General features: G+C 40.8%; 1 protein-coding gene across 1 annotated transcript in view; it reads right to left on the reverse strand.

Annotated features, from left to right (window-relative positions):
• Positions 1-17,620, reverse strand: part of LOC142140578 (cilium assembly protein DZIP1-like) — a 79,970-nt gene that overhangs the window by 23,248 nt on the left and 39,102 nt on the right. The window contains exons 3-5 of the mRNA XM_075198285.1: positions 7,796-7,856; positions 3,329-3,895; positions 302-374 (exon numbers count right to left, since the gene is read on the reverse strand). Coding sequence (XP_075054386.1) covers positions 302-374; positions 3,329-3,895; positions 7,796-7,856 — 701 coding nt within the window. The remainder of the gene's footprint in view (positions 1-301; positions 375-3,328; positions 3,896-7,795; positions 7,857-17,620) is intronic.

The raw sequence follows: 17,620 nt of genomic DNA on the forward strand, positions 1-17,620 counted from the left end.
GATGTTACCAATTGTGAGAAACTGTCAGGGGAGAACTGGCTTGGATTTTGCATAAGGTCCATGGCCCTTAGCTGTGCCAATGTGTTTTCCTTGATGTCACTAATTCCTAGCGGGCTGTTAGACTGTATTTCCATGTAAATTGGTTCAGCCACCAAAATATTTCTTTCACTCTAGATGGGCCTTCTATATTCTATTTATATTATATTTTATCGTCCCCCCTCCCCCCGAATAAAAAAATCAAAACATATCATTCCTCATTTGCAACCCTGTAAAAATCAACAGTTGTTATCCTATGTAGTACCTTCATTATGCCTTCTCTTTATGTGATCTTGTAGATATGAATTATTCATAAAAGCCTTCTCACAATGTTGACACTGTAATCGAAAAAAGAAAAGTACATACCTCCGTTTAATTAAGATATTAGTTTTAAAATCAAACTACAACGCTATCATTCAGATAAAATGTTTTTGTGTAACAGTGAAATAGAAAAAGTTGTATTTGTGAATTCTGAGAGAAAGTGGGATATATCCTTATAATCATTTATTTATATAGCACCAGCATATGCCACAGCGCTTTACAATGGACACATGATAAAATTGTGCCACATATAAAACAAATGTATAGATGTTTATATGCCTACTATGGTCTTTAAAGATGGCTTACAAGCATACCATATTCTGTAAGGCTGTAATTCTAAAATATTTCGGCAATACCTCTGGAGCACTGGGCAGAGACTCATATGAGTGAGTTCAATGTACAGCGCTGCGGAATAAGTGGAGCTATATAAATAGCTGCTGCAGATGAGCAAATATTTGCAGATATATAATTGTTTTTGTTTAGATAACAGTCTTTCAGCAATTGTTAGCACTAAAGCCTATGTATAGTCAAAAGCAGGAAAGCAGAGATCAACTCTTTATTTACCTTCCTATTCCACAGAGGATTCATTTCCACCTGAATCAGTGCTAACTGCAGGATGATGCCTTGTTTAACTTTTTAAATCAAATGTTATATATATTTATAGTTCTGTACTTATTGTATGAATGTTATTAGGTTTCTCAACTGATGAATATTATTGTTGCTATTAATAATCAAGCTTTACTAACTCTGCCCCATTTTTTAAAATAGATTAGTCAGTTCTGTATGACAGAAACGGCAGAGCCCCAGGAAAACAGCTTATGGTGAGAAATCAGAAGAGAAGGCAACTAAGTATAGAAAACTGATATATATTTTTTTAAATAAGAAAATATATTATAATTAAACTTTAAGCGACTCTGTAGAACACTGAATAAAAATACAACTGGGTCGGTAATTATTAAATATTAAGCAAATGAGATGATAGAAATAAAAATGTTTTTATTTTTCCAAATAATCATTAAAAAATAAATAAAACAAGAAATATACTGTTATTTGTGAAAGTTTCAAAAAGTGGTGCAAAACTGAAACAACTACTGGCCTGTGGTCTTATCACTATTACACTACATTGCATTACACCCTACTCCGACTATAAAGCAGTTACACATATGTGAAAACGGGGAGAGGTGACATAGTGGTACTGAGGGTGTCCTCATTCCAAGGGCAGGGCTGTTTTGAGGATCTATTGGACTACAGTCCCTGCTCAACTGCTGGACTCATAGAGATCAATGATCATTGCTGTTCCCTTCTATGTTAGGCCGCAGGACTCACTGAGTCTCAGTACATGCTGACAGACAAACCTAACTAATCTGCGCTATCAATCTCTGTACATAATTTTGATATCTAAGGGCATCTTATCTGCCTGCTGCCAACTAGAAAATACAATCTGTGGTTAGATATGGAGCATTCAATCCAGAATGTGCTTTATTTATAAGTCATCACAGTCAGGGAAAATTCGGCTCTGTATATATGAGCAGCCAAGGGAGCAGGGATTTTGCATACTGCCTGGGCTCAGATTACAGCATTGGGTAGCAGGTGAATGGTATTCTACTACATAATGGTTTACTAAAGACCAATGATTCCCCCAGAAGTGAATGCATAGAGCCCCAATCAACAGAACAAGCATTGTATCCCCTTCTCTACATGCTCTGATGAACGGATCACCTATGGGCAGCTGAGCTCACACTTTGGTGATCTGCGCAGCCTCCATGTTGGTAGCAGCTTTCGTCACAACTTTCAATTCCATGTATCCACCTTATACTCTCCACCACTCAATGGTACAAACCAGAGAGAGCTGCACAAAATGCCAGTTGCCTTTGCCAGCTTTAATATTGATCTGCCTTACTGTAGCCACACACCTTTCCATCAACAGCTACAACTGTTATTCCGCTACCTTTTGTATTAAGTGTTCCCCACACCTTTTAAATTGTAAGCTCATTTGCACAAGGCCACCTTCTTTTTCATGTCATTCTACAAAACTTGTATGTAACACAAACCCCTCACTGTACAGCGCTACATAATATACCGGCACCTTATAAAGAATACAAATAATAATAATATTAATGATAATCATAATAATTTTTAATTCTGCTACTAATATTATTTAGTAGAATTTGATGTGTTAGATATAACACATACCATCACTTTATACAGACAAATACAAACGCTTTAAATCGTGTGGAGTACAAAATTACTATTATTATTATTATTATGTTTTTATTTATAAAGCGCTGACCTAACACACAAGGTTGTACATTGAGGAGATCATGACACAAATTACATACATTGACATGAAACTGACGGTAAAGATGGTCCTACCCAAACGAGCTTACAATCTAAGAGGTGTGTGGAACACATTAAACATAAGATAGCAGAATAACAATTGTAGTTGCTGGTGATAAGTGTTTGTGACTACTGTAAGGAAGATGTATTATCAGCCGGCAATAATAAAGCAGTCATTAGCGATTGTCATTTCTGTGCAGCTAACAGTGAGGGGTCACAGTTGGAACACGAATTGACAGCGGAAGACGGAGACACGAAACATAAACCAGTCACTATATAAATCTTAAAACAAACAATTGCTGTCAACTGTCCTTCACCATTTATCTTATCTAAACCTCTTTCTCTTTTGTGCTGCACGGTACTGATGTGGCCGCTTGGAGTAGCTGTATTCCTGGTGTCCTACTCTTTTATGAAGACAATTTGTAACAGCATATGCTGTGATTTAAAATTGTCTTTATAAAAAAACAACACACCAGACGCAAAGTTACTCCAAGCAGACGGATATCCACAACAGTACCCGTGCAGCATGAAAGCAAAAGGCTTCTCTAGAACCAGAAGAAAATGGAGGTTTACTTAAGCTAAATGGATTGGATCTTTCCCATAAGTAGTACTTGTCATTTTCTTCTAATTGTACCTTGTGATAGGATCCAGCACCAGCACTGACCATCATTTGTGATTGCTGTGTGGCAATGATCTTCTTTCTCCGTTTACACTCCTCTTTGAGTGACTTCATTTCTGCAGACTGCTTGATCATTTTCTGTTTTACTTGCTCTGCCTCGCATAGGCTTGCATGGACCTTCTCCTCCAATTTCTGCACATTAGAGGTCAAGTACTCTTGAGAATGTAACAGGTACTCAATGGTGAACTGAGCAAGTCTAAACAGTTTAACCAGTATAGGATCCAGGCTGTTGTGACAGTGTGGGCACTTTTCACGTTCTATGCAGCAAAAAGTGATACCCATGATGTTTTCCTGAAGTGTTGCAAAGTCCAACTCATTTGCTAGCCTGTCCACATCAATAGCTCCAATCCTTCTCCAGTCCACGCCTTCATGGCGTGATCTGAATTTGAACAGCGTGCCATGGTTGGAGGAAGGCATACTGGTAGGTGTTGTAGAATGTGGCACCCGTGGAGTGTTTAGTAAAACAGGAGATGCATGTGTCCGCTCAGGCTCCAAAGGGTAGTAAACATTATCAAAGATAGGCTGAAACAGAAAAAATACAAAAGTCAAAACTAAAACCAAATATGGTCAAACTAAATGAAAAATAAATAAATGTAAACAAAGAACTGTGACAGTTTTTAAAAATACATTTAGGTTCTTTTTTTATTCAGGTAACGTATTTCTGTAATTATTTTTCATATGCAATTATTATATTCTTAGCATGTCTATGTAAAGGTTTGATGAGTATATGTACAATATAATTTGGTAGGGGGATTTCAAAATTTAACCAGCAGTGTTTTTTACTGTCACATAAAGAGCTGTGTTTAATTTTAGCTATATTATTTTAGAAATATTGGATGAAAGATCTGATACATCATTTGGCACATTCTGGTTTAAAAGGGTTAAAGTATCCAGGTCTGAATTTTTCAGCGATTTAAAATCGTGGCAAATCGTGGGAGATTACTGGTGATTTGAGTCCCAAAGTCACTAGATGTATTAAGTAGCAAATTTAATGTCTGAACTTCAAAACCACTGTTCATCTCTCATTTGCTGTGTTTAGCTGAAAATTGACATTTACAATCCACTTATCATTTGTGATTGGTTGAATGTTTTACAATGAAAAGTAGCGCGATTTAGTGATCTCTAAAATATGAATGCTTAATATATTTAAAAAAAAATGCATGTGGTTTCCCCTCTAAGCACTATTAACCCTAGCACTGCCAGCCAACTGCTGTTTGCTCGAAATTCGGGAAAATTTTTGGTGTGGGGTCCCCCCAATTTTCACAAAACCAGCACTAGGCAAACCAGCTGGAGTGGTTGGCACTATAGCAGGGGGGCACGCGGCAGGGGTCCCCCTGCCATAATGATAAACCAACCCTAGGCTGTTCAGCGCTGGGCTGGATTTCCTAGGGCAGGACTGGCAAAGCTGTGGCTCTCCAAGTGTTGTGAAACTACAGGTCCCAGCACACACATCTATTTATTAAAAATAATACAACCCTATATACTCACTTATATGATGTCTTCTTCTTTTGTCAGCAGATTGTTTACAAGCATGGACATGTGAAATTAAATATGGGGGTCTATATGACCCGAAGATCAGAAGATTTTATTCAAGCATGGACTTTTGGATATACAAATATTATGGGGACATTTTCATGGACCTTATTTTGGAATATAATTTTCTATGGACATGGTTTACAAGCAGCTTTGAAGTAAAAGCTGCTGTCCAAAGAAAATACACATATTGGTGAGTATAAGGGGGTTTTATTATTTTTAAGAAATTGATGTGGTTTTAATGAGGGTGTTGTGTTTTTTTTAACATTTTTGTTTGTGGAACTACAGGTTGCAGCAAGGCATGGGTGTCAGGCCATGTTGGCACTTGTGGTTCTCCAAGTGCCAGCAAGACCTGGCTGCCATGGGTATGTTGGTGCTTGTAGTTCTATAATAATCAGCATGCCCACATTGTTTAGGGCAGCCCAGCCTTGGACTTGTAGTTCCACATACAAAAATGGCATCTGTTTGTTTTTATTTTACACTTTAATCGCCGTTATTAGCTTATACCCAGCGCCCAAGGCTGTAGGAAGAGCCCTAGTTGTTTCAGCACTGGGCTGGCTATTCCTAGAGGGGGGGTGCTTTTTTTGTGTGGCCCCATTCCCTAGGGAATCCAGCTCAGCACTGAACCGCCTGGGGTTGGTTTGTCATTATGGCAGGGGGACCCGTGCCGAGTATCCCATTGTTATAGTGCTAACCACCCCAGCTGGTTTGCCTAGTGCTGGTTGTGTGAAAATCGGGGGGGGGGGGACCTCATGCAATATTTTTCCCGATTGTCAGACAACCAGCAGTAGGCTAGGGTTAATAGTGCTCGGACGGGGGTGATCCCACACATTTTTTTTTTTAAACACTCATATATTTTTAAACTTCTGACAGCCGCTAGGACCTACGGCTGTATAGCCGGAGCAGTGTAACAGTGATGTATTTGGCAATCTCGTATCTAGAAAGCGACGTGTTGTACCTGACGATTTTTATTTGAAACTCCTCGGGTTATCAAAATCACAGTTTTATACATTTGGAGAGTTGTATAGCTAGAGTGAGGAAAAAATCGGGACAGCGATTTGCTGCAAGTTTGAAACCAGCGATTTTTACAATAACTCATCTCCGGCAATTTTATATCAAATCTCCGGTTAATACATCGGCGAGTTTCAAACCTCCCGAGAAAATCGCAGGATTTTCAAAATCGCAGCTTGATACATTTACCCCCAGATGTCCCTTTTTTCCTTTTTTACATTGTGTAGACAAATAGGTGTACAGGTAGTGAGCAAAAAAAAATAATAATAATAATAATAATCAAGTCACATAATGGTTTTGGCCAGCGCAAATGGCCAGTACAGTGTGTATGCTTCCTGACATTGTGTTTACCAACATCTGAAATTGTGCAGGAGGGATGCATCACCATTCTTTGCAAGAAAGCCACTCAAATGATGCCTGGTTGATAGTGCTTGTTCCAGAATATCCGATAAATGCTCAATTGGGTTCAAGTAGGGTACTGATAGGGTGATGGATAAGGCCATGATACATGGATAGACTCACTTGCGTAGTTTCTTGTGATCTCAGGCAGAGATACTAAGATTTCCTTTCCCCTACACACATGTAATTATTCTGGATAAACAAATCCAGATATAAGTGCTACATTACACAGCCCTGACACACAGGATTTGAGCTGTGTTTCTGGTGTGTGTGGAGGAGTGTTACAAGGTTCCACAGGCTGAAAATTCCTCAGTTGTTGTATTGCGGCAGTAAGAGGAGCGGGCTTCTATGTATAAATCAGTGTGAGGGGTGGGCATCTGTGTATAGCTTAGTAATTGGAAAGGTACCTAGCAGTTGTGGAACTATCCGTACAAGCAAACTAGTAGTAGCTTCACAGCCAACAGTTGTAGAGATGAAGTTTGCAGAATCCTGCGAAAAATACATGGCCGGGAGGCATGCACATATACGCACACAGAAAAATAGCATATATACAATATATATTTATATTCCCCAAGTCAATCCCTACCACTTAAATCAGACAAAAGTTTAGGCATTATAAGTGTTCTGCCCATAGGTCGAAACAAAGGGGGGGATATGTGACACAACTACTCGGCAAGTGGTGAATGGCAGAAGTATATGTTCCAGGCTTTCTGTCTTGTATGTTCTAAAACACCAGGGAGATTATCATGTATGGGAATACACTATTCCCAAAGAGTGTATTCAGCTTCAGGAAAAACTGGTAAGGGCACCTGGGGTTATGTATGGAGAGAGAATGGTGGGCTCCATGCATAAGGCCCAGTCTGGGTCTTCTGGTCTCCCAGTCTCACAGCAGTCTAATCAGGAGTTGCACCTGTGAGGTGCTGACAAAGACTGTTAGGCAGTTTCCTCTGTCTCTCACAGGAGTGGGCTGTGCTAGGAGTTATTGAAAACTTTGCAAAGGAAGCAGAAAGTTATTGATTTTGTATTCAGGATGGAATGGGTACAAGCATCACTCTTTAAATAAAACACACAGGACAATTTTTTATTTTAAATATAAATATTTTATCGATACTACCAACTACATTGAGAATACAAATACACAACTGTTGCAAAAGAAGTACTTGATATGAAACTACAATCTTGTTGGAAGATTCTTTATTTGGAGGAATTGATCTACCTGAGAAACATATAAATAACGATCTGTGGTCATTATAATTTAGGGGGACTAGGCATTTAAGGAAATTGTATATTCTTTTTACAAGATTTGTCTGTAATTTAAGAGGCTTTCATGAAGATATATGACATGGCTAGACTGATGCTATCCTGACTACATCTGAAACCATATTCTTTCTAGAATTTTGGCCAAATTTAGACACATTCATTTGGTTTTTGCAAACTGCAAGCCAGGTTCTTCTTTGAAATGTCAAAACTTCAACTAACCTGCTCAGAATTGTACACTTCCTGTTTGTACTTCCTCAGTAACTCACATCCACAAAAGTTGCTGCAAGACTAGGAAGTGATACCAGATTTAAAACAAGGAAATTAAAGTGGAACATTAGCCACTTAGCCCACTTTTATACAGCTAAATATTAGCTATTAGACTGAAAACTCACCTGTTGAACTATAACCACCAAAGTTATTTATTTTATAACTTATGTAGCTTTTATTGGGAACACAAGGACTATGTCTATTAATTTGGGCAAAATTGTTGAATAACAGGACATGAGCAAATATGGATGTATGAACCTGTGGCAGAATTACATCGCCAACATTATTCAGGACGATGAGGAAATGTCTGGTGGAGCATTGTGGGACATCGGGACAATCTCCTTATTAGTTCATAATTAATTAATTAGTTGAGCTCTTATAGATAGAACAAAAGCATCCAGCCCATTGGAGGTGTGCATATTGTTTCTCTTAGTCCCTCTCCGATGTTAAGACGCATGCTGGAGGGGGAAAAACCCTAAAGTCCTATAGAAGCTTGTAAGTATGAGCTATCATATCAGAGGGAAACCAGACACAAAAGGGCCTCATGTTTGTCCACAACCTGCATGATGTTTGCCTTTAAAAAAAAAAAAAAATGGTAAAATACACACCATGTAGGATTCATACTAGTAAAATCGAGCCCCTACTGCCATATTTGTGCTCCTCACCCTCGTTTTACAGGGAGCAGTTTACGACCATTTCAGTGCTCCCCAGGCACCTTTTCAATGGCTGCCAGGGGAGCACTAAAATGGCTGTACAACATTTTGGTATATGACATTGCACAAGATGAGTATACATTGCTCTTTCGTTGCTGCCTATGTAATGTTACATTGTCAATAAATGTGGAAAGAATAGGAGTGCTGGTTTCATGGACTTTACTAGGATGAAAATTTCATGGCTTATATATTACCTGGCACCCACATTTATGGATATATATCTATATATGAACTTCCTATACCGAACTATACAACTAAATACAGCTATAAATCTATACCGAGCTATATATCTATTATAATTCTAACTACAAAAGACTAATAAATATAGATATTATAACTAATTTCTGGAATTTAAAGATATACTGTGGTGAAACGAGGTATTAATATCACCCTAACCACCCTGCCCCTCGTTTTAACAAAATGTGGATTATAGCATGTACTTTTTATAGCCCTTTTGTTCCCCAGCTCAACAGAGTACAAGTGCAGTGTCTAATTACATGTGGATAAGGGGACATTTTACCTCATTGTAAATATGTATATTGTTTATTGTATATTGGTTATGTGGCAGTCAGGTTGTTATTCATTGTCATAAAAGTGAAGCCAGGGGGTTATGGGTAGGCATCAGGTTGCAAGATACTGGAGGGGGTAAACTAATTAGCGTCCATTGTTCTCACAAGACTAGTTCAGACGTTTTGTCTAGACCCAGCAGGGGACCTTCTGTGGAAGTACAGCTCATCTACACTCCCCCTCCAACCCCCTGATATAGCACCCACCAATAGTTAAGAAGGAGAGATGCAGGGGTTTGCCGAGGGAGGGGAAAGAACTGTAAAAATTTGACCCTAGATATAAGGAGCCATTCCAGGTGGGGGGGGAGGTGATATTCTGAGGATTGATTCATGGAAGGTGCAGTGTAGCTGGTTTTGAGTTTTTTGCTCTCTACCAAGCTAAGAATTCCATAGGACTTTAGGTCAGGACATCCAGCTGACTGTAGCTCCTTAAGCTAGTGGGGTAAGGGACAGATGATGTGGTAAACCTGCCTGGCATTTACTGTGTGTATATAATAATCTAGTGTTGTTTTTATTACAAAAAATGTAGTGTTGTAGTTTTCTAACTGCATTTGCCTGAGTGACTAATAAGAGCCTTAGAAGGAACTGGGTAGACCCCCCCTCCCGGCATAGGAAGGCACCCGTGGGTGGCCAGCCAGAGTGCAGTGGGTAGAATTGTGCCAGAAACCCGGTATCTTCACATTTCTGGTGGCAAGCAGAGGGGTCACCCAGTCCCAGGTCCTCTCTGTGTAGCGTTGCAGGTGAACTGTATCGTGATACATTCCAGGGCTCTGCAAAGCAGTTAGCACTAGAAACCGGTTACCACATTATCCTGAACTTACTTCTAAAGACTTTAAGGTAGAAAGTGTCACAAAAAGCATTGTGGGCTTTAGGCAAGGGAAGATGCCGCCTAAGGGCAAAATTTGTAATGGGGAGGCACACCCTACCAGTGGAGACCAGAATATGGAATCGTGTCTCAAGGAGGGGAAATCACAGTGAGGTGATCCCTGGAAGTAGAATGGGTGTGAGCTCTGGGAAGAAGAGGGCAGATCACAGTCCAGTGTTGAAAAAGGTCCCAAACGAAGGGATGAAACAGTCTAGTGCAACCACGAGAAAGGTTTTCTGGGATGAAGGACTGCGGCAGTGTCTGCAGGATGGGGATATGAATATGTTGTACCACCCCACCACAATGCAGCACATTTTGGATTATTGGGATGAGGAGTGCCCAAAGATTGTTATGTGGAAATGAGCCAGTCTACAGGAGTAATTGGAGAACCTGTTGGATGTGTTCCTAATGTTGAAAGAGGACATTTACAGATGAAGTTATTTGTACTATGCAGAATCTGGCCAAGGGAAAATCCAGTTACAACAATAATCATTAGTACAAACAAGACAAAAATGGACTCTTACAACACATGGACATGCCTGATGAATCTCCTACAAATGTACTAATAGAATCTGTCCCATTAGCAGATTCTACAGACCCACTAGAGACAATGAGCATGGAGGAGTTGATGGTGGAATGCCAGATTCCTGGTGTACCATACCTGTACTGCACGCACAGGGATATACTCAAACGTCTTTTAAAAGATCAGGAGAATCCCATCAATGCCTTTAGTGTCTATAGGAAATAGATGCTCACTTTAGGTCCACACATACCTCTCTTGGAACAAATGCAATGTCTGCAACAGAGTTTTGAAGAAGCAGAGGATGAGGTATGGCGACAAGGACTTACTGACACTGAAATGTGGCAGAATCAGTGTTATCGAATGAATTCTGAAAAATGTAAATTTCAATATCTTTTGTCACATTGCTCAGTCTGTTAATCAGGGGGAGATCCATCTCAGTGGATTATACACAGCTGCCCAAGCTACTATCTTGGAGGAAGCTGGAGAAGGACTGCTTTGTGAGTATGTTGTACCTCTGACTACTCAGAAAGGATTAGGAGAAATCCTCCCATTTGGAGACGTAGATGAAAAAGAGCTACCATGTAAGTGCCATGTAGTAGCATTTTCTGATAATTTGCCAGTGTTATTGGCAACTGAGACTGTGTCTGAGTTAGAACAGAATTACATAAAAGGCCAGCTATCCAACCCTTTTGTGTCTGAAAATGTTTTATCTAATGAAGATACCACATGTGTGCTCTCCGATGCAAGTGATGTATAGCTGTACCCAATTGTGACAGAAGAGAAACATAAACTTGCTCAACATATGATCTCAGCAGAAATCATGATAACAGACTGTATGACAGAATTAATGGGAGAGGATAAAGGAATTGTCATGTCAGGGGCCACTACCATGTGGTCCTGGGAAGACTACTCTTGCACCTTTCCCTATGCAGAATTGGCAGATGAGGAGATGTTGACTAAGTGGGTGTCTGAGAGGGCACCAGCACAGCAAGATTCACCAGCCCCACAAGCTTTAAAGCATCGCACTGGACCACCCACTCTGGTTTGTTGCCAGGAGGACAAGTCCCTGTGCCAGAAGCGAGGGAAGTAGTGCAACAGTTGGATGTGGTAGCGGGGGAGGGGAGATGCCCTCCAACATACAAACAGGGGCACCCACATGTGGTTTGGGAGGGGGACAGAGGATTCACGAGCAGCAAAGAATTAATGGAGCCCCCATGTTTGCCTGCCAATTGGCAGTTGTCCCTTGAGTGTTTGGGGGAGGGGGGATTGGATCTTTGCCAGAAAAAAAAAGACAAGGCACCCCAAAGTTTTCCTGCCTCTGGGCATTTTTCACTCAAGTATGTGGTGAAGGAGAGCATGGTCTACAGAAACAGAGGACATGCCAAGGGACTATTTGTAATTGGGCATTTAAAGGTGGACAAGGCACCCAAGGGATGCTGGACTACAACTCTCAGATTTGTGCACAGGAGAGGTCCAGTTTTATTGTTGTCTCACCTTATGACACAGGACAACATAAAGCCCCACTCCAGCTGGGTGGGATAATATGCCCGCACCCATGGGACCGTGGGGGGAGAATAAGGAACTGTGAACTGCTGTCTACCTTACCATCAGACCCAGGTGAAACCACAGCAGGTCAGAGACTTTGGACTTAGGGGAGAAAGATTTACTTGGGGCAAGTGAGCCACTGGGGAACAAGGGCTAAAAAAGTGTGGGAGGAATGTGGTGAAACGAGGTATTAATATCACCCTAATCAGCCTGCCCCTCGTTCTCACAAAATGTGGATTATAGCATGCAATTTTTATTGTCCTTGCTTTTGATCCTCAGCCCAACAGAGTACAAATGCAGTGTCTAATTACATGTGGATAAGGGGACATTGTAGCTCATTGTAAATATGTATATTGTTTATTGTATATTAGTGTTGTGTTAGTCAGGTTGTAATTTATTGTCCTTAAAGTGAAGACAGGGGGTTATCGGTAGAGATCAGGTTGCAAGATACTGGAGGGGGAAAATAAATTAATGTCCATTGTTCTCACAAGACTAGTTCAGACGTCTTGTCTAGAGCCCAGCAGGGGACCTTTTGTGGAAGTTCAGCTCATCACCACTCCCGCTCCAACCCTCTGATACAGCATCCACAAATGGTTAAGAAGGATAGACCCAGAGGGAGGGGAAACAACTGTGGAAATATGACCCTAGATATAAGGAGCCACACCAGGGGGGGAGGTGATATTCATTGTGAGGATTGATTCATGAAAGGTGCAGTATAGCTGGTTTTGAGTATTTCGTTCTCTACCAATGGACTACAGCTGCAGCTAAGAGAAGAACTCCATGGGCCTTTAAGTCAGGACATCAAGGTGACTGTAGCTCCTTAAGCTAGTGGGGTAAGGGACAGATGATGCCTGGCATTTATTTACTGTGTGTATATAATAATCTAGCGTTGTTTTTATTACAATAAATATACTGTTGTAGTTTTCTAACTGCATTTGCCTGAGTGACTAATAAGAGTCTTACAAGGTACTGGTTAGACTTCCCTGGCATAGGAATGCACCTGTGGGTGGCCAGCCAGAGTGAAGTGGGTAGAATTGGGCCAGAAAATCCATTATCTTCACATATACGTATAGAGAAATTATAGAGTAAGAATAGGATAAAGGATAGCATCAAGGGTAATGTAACGCATTGGTGTTGAATATAGAATAAATTTCAAAATCTGTTCTGAAGAAAGTTCTAACTTTGGTATTTTTATCCTGTATTACTTACACCGATCAGCCACAACATTAAAACCAGTGTCAAGTGAAGTGAATAACATGGATTATCTCCTTACAATGGCATCTGCCAAAAGGTGGGATATATTAGGCAGCAAAAGAACAGTTAGCTCTTGAAGTTGAAGCGGAAGCAGGGAAAAAGGGGTAAGCATAAGGATTTGATCAACTTTGACAAGGACCAAATTGTAATGGCTAGGCGCCTGGGTCAGAGCATCTCCAAAACAGCAGGTCTTGTGGGGTGTTCCTGGTTTGTAGTAGTTAATACTTACTAAAAGTGGTCCAAGGAAAGACAACCGTTGAACCAGTGTCAGTGTCATGGGCGCCCAAGGCTGATTTATGCGCGTGGGAAGCGAAGGCTAGCCTGTCTGGTTCAATCCCACTAACGAGCTATTGTAGCACAAATTTCTAAAAAACGTAATGCTAACTATGCTAGAAAGGTGTCAAAATACACAGTGCATTGCAGCTTGCTGCTTAGCCGCAGACTGATCAGAGTGTGTATGCTAACATGAGTACCAGAACTAGACCATGGAGTAATGGAAGAAGGTGGCCAAGTCCGATGAATCATATTTTCTCTTACATCATGTGGACGGCCGGATGCATGTGCGTCATTTACCTGGGGAAGCGATGGCACCAGGATGTACTATGGAAAGAAGGCAAGTTGGCAGATGCAGTGTGATGCACTGGGCAATGTTCTGCAGGAAAACCTTGGGTCATGGCATTCATGTGGATTTTTTTTTTACATGTACCACCTACCTAAACAACGGTATTCCTTTATGGCAGTGGCTTCTTTCAGCGGGCTAATGCGTCCTGCTACACTGTAAAAAATTGTTCAGGAACGGTTTGAGGAACATGACCAAGAGTTCAAGATGTTGACTTGGCCTCCAAATACTCCAGATCTCAATCTGATCAAGTATCTGTGGGTTGAGCTGAAAAAAACAAGTCGAGCCATGGAGGCGCCACCTCGCAACTGACAGGACTTAAAGGATCTGCTGCTAATATCTTGGTGGCAGATACAACATGACATCTTCAGAAGTCTTGTGTAGTTCATGCTGTAACGGGTCACAACTGTTGTGGCAGCACAAGGAGGAACTATACAATATTAGACAGGTGGTTTTAATGTTGTGGTTTATCAGTGTATAGTGTATAGTGTATATTGAACAATATTAGAATAGACATAAGTGTAAACTGGAAGTGCAAGGTTTTCTGCATTTATATGTACATTTAAAGATACAAATGCTTAACAGTAAAATACTTTAATTTGAATACTCATGTATGGGCATTGGTTATTAATAACGTTTATATGTATATACTGTGAAATATCCCTTTGATACAATAAGTATTGGATGAGTTTTTCTGTGAGGATTTAATGTTATTTAATGTGGTGACAGGACTGGAGAAGGTGAGGATATATAAGCAAAAATGTATAAAAGTGCGAGTATGTATCGAGAGTATCTAGGACCAGGATTCGGAGATAGCGTGCGCAAAATAAGACCACAACTTCCTACCTTTTACAATATATGTTTGCCCATGGGATCTATACATGGTGTTAACTGTAATTTATGTTTGCGCAAGTACCAGGTCTACACTATAGGTGATGATCTACCAACAACATATTATGTGATGCTGAGCACAGGAGGTCATGTGTAAAATAGCATCTCTCCTGAGCTGGGAGTAGTGGTGAGGGATCATCTCAACAACTGCATTCTTTCACACCAGACCACCTTCTGTGCCTATTTTAAGACAGTAGGGAAATGTTCGAATGATGCAGTTCTTTGTTAAACTACAGTGCAATTCATATTCTACTATTATTATTTACATTGTTTGAATCTAAGTTTAATTACTCATTGCATCCTATGACTAGAGCTTCCATCTGACACTAAACATTAATATGCAATGATCTCTGTGTTAAGCTAAGATATGCTGTTATAAGGAAAAGAGATGTGTCTCTTTGCAAAGCAAAGGAAGAAATTACCCACACATGCTCATAAAGGCCTTGTCCATTGGCCCAGTCAAGTCTACTCCTGATTGGTGGACTCAATATAGTTTACACCCTCTACCAGATTGGCTACCATACTCAAACATCCATTAGGATTTGCACAGTATTTCAAGTGCTTATTTGAATTTATGGCAAGTGTCGGGATTGGTTTTGGCTCTGTAAAAAGCCCACAAGTTGCTGAATTGTGTGTGTACCATCTTGTTCTCCTAGGCGTTCATGAGCTGGACATCAGGACTAGCGAGGAGGTATGGCTCCCGCTGGACTGACTGAAAAATTGGAAGGCTACGAGGATTTGTGTGCTGTTACATTTGTAGACAAGAAGACTATTTTTATGTGTATTCACCTGATGTATAGAATGAAAAAAGTCTTGACACTGACATAATCCCGGTTTCATCTATAGAATAATGTTTAGTCATGTATTTAGGCTAAAAAGCTGCTTATGGGCTTCTCCTATACAAAAGCAAACAATTATCTGAACCACACAACATTTTAATAGCGTTGGCCATGTAGTTAATGCTAAATGGGAACCAATTTACATTCCACCACCAGCTGCACCAGTGAACCTCATGCAAAATCGCATACATGGAGGTCATGAAGAAATGACACAGACTACTAAGAACTTGTTGAAAGCCGGGGTGTTCAGAGACACAAGTGGCCCCTATAACTCACCTCTTTATCCGGTCCGCAAACAAGACAGAACATACCACCTCACTATCGACTATAGGGGGCTAAACAAAGTAACAATCCCTCTGGCAGCAGCGGTTCCTGACATGATAATTATTGTGGAGAAAATACAAGACACATCAAGAGAATGGCATGCTGTGATTGACCTGACTAATGCATTTTTCTCTATCCCAATAGCACCAGAGTATCAAGATCAGTTTGCATTTACCTGGGAGGGAAGTAAATACACCTTTCAGTTAGCCCCCCAAGGATATAAACACAGTGCAACAATCTGTCATGGGCTGGTATCCAGAGATTTAGAAAAGGTCAGTCAGGAGCTCAGCTGCAATGTTTACCACTACATTGATGGCATCATGCTGTCAGGACATACAGCAGAGCAAGTCGCAGAGGATCTACAGACACTGATCAAGCACATGGAGAGCCGAGGGTGGGCAATCAACAGAGACAAAGTGCAAGACCCAACCCAGTCTGTAAAGTTTCTGGGGATGATCTGGACAGGACCAAAGAGAACAATACGTGAGCCAGTCCGAAAAGCAATATCACAGATGAAGACTCCCACCAGTGCCAAAGAAGCACAGAAAGTGTTGGGTACACTTGGCTACTGGGGATCATTTGTTCCTCATTTGAGCCTCATCTTTTGGCCTATATACAATGTTACCAGAAAGTTTGTATAAACTGCAGAACAAAAAGATGGTTTCCAAGCAGACAAGCAAGCAATCCAGGCGCATAACGCCCAGGGCCCCATGTGGATCAGCCATTCTACCTGGACATGACGGTAACAGATAATAGTATGTCCTTGGACCTATGGCAGAAGAGCGCAAACAGTGGAGAAAAGAAGATACCCATTGGTTTTTGGGCCAAGCAGTTTGCATCTTCACAAAGAAGATACACCAATCTCGAAAAGACTCTTCTAGCAGCATACACAGCCTTACAACATGTTGATAGTACTACTAAACAACAACCAGTGACTGTAAGAACAGAATTGCCAGTACCTGGTTGGGTGAGACAAGAAGGATTGGGAGCAAATACTGTTGTAGATCAGAAGCAGACTCTGCAGAAGTGGAAATGGTACCTACAAGAAAGAGGAAGAGTATCAAGGCAATAACCTTCACAGGTTTCCACACATATTGCTGGAATGGTGAACTTTGAGAGCACTGAGAAAAAGTTACCTTAACTCCAGTTAAGAGGAGGGCCAGTGCAAGTGGCCAAGCCATTTGCTATACTTCCAGAAGAACAGCTGAAATATCCTTGGTTCACAGATGGCTCGGCCGTAGGGACATCAAATGGCCGCAGCTGGACAGCAGCAGCCTACCATCCACAGACACAAGAGATCATCAGAGAAGGAAGCTCCAGCCACTATGCAGAACTTAAGGCTATATTGATGATATTGGAAGAAAGAGAAGGCCCAGTGATAATCTACACCGATAGCTGGGAAGTATTCCAAGGTCTGACAACCTGGATGCCAACGTGGCAACAAAACAGCTGGAAAGTCCATGACAAGGTGATCTGGGGAGGAACAAAGATATGGACTGAAATATGGTATCAGTGTAGTCAGAGACAAGTGTCAGTGGGCCATGTCAATGCTCACACTGGACTTGAAGGAAATGAAGTTGCTGATGCATTGGTTGAAGTCAAGACAGTAGAACTGTCACCTCAAGAAAAGACAGAGCT

The sequence above is a fragment of the Mixophyes fleayi genome, chromosome 2 (genome assembly GCF_038048845.1).
Source record: "Mixophyes fleayi isolate aMixFle1 chromosome 2, aMixFle1.hap1, whole genome shotgun sequence".
Lineage (NCBI taxonomy): Eukaryota > Metazoa > Chordata > Amphibia > Anura > Limnodynastidae > Mixophyes > Mixophyes fleayi.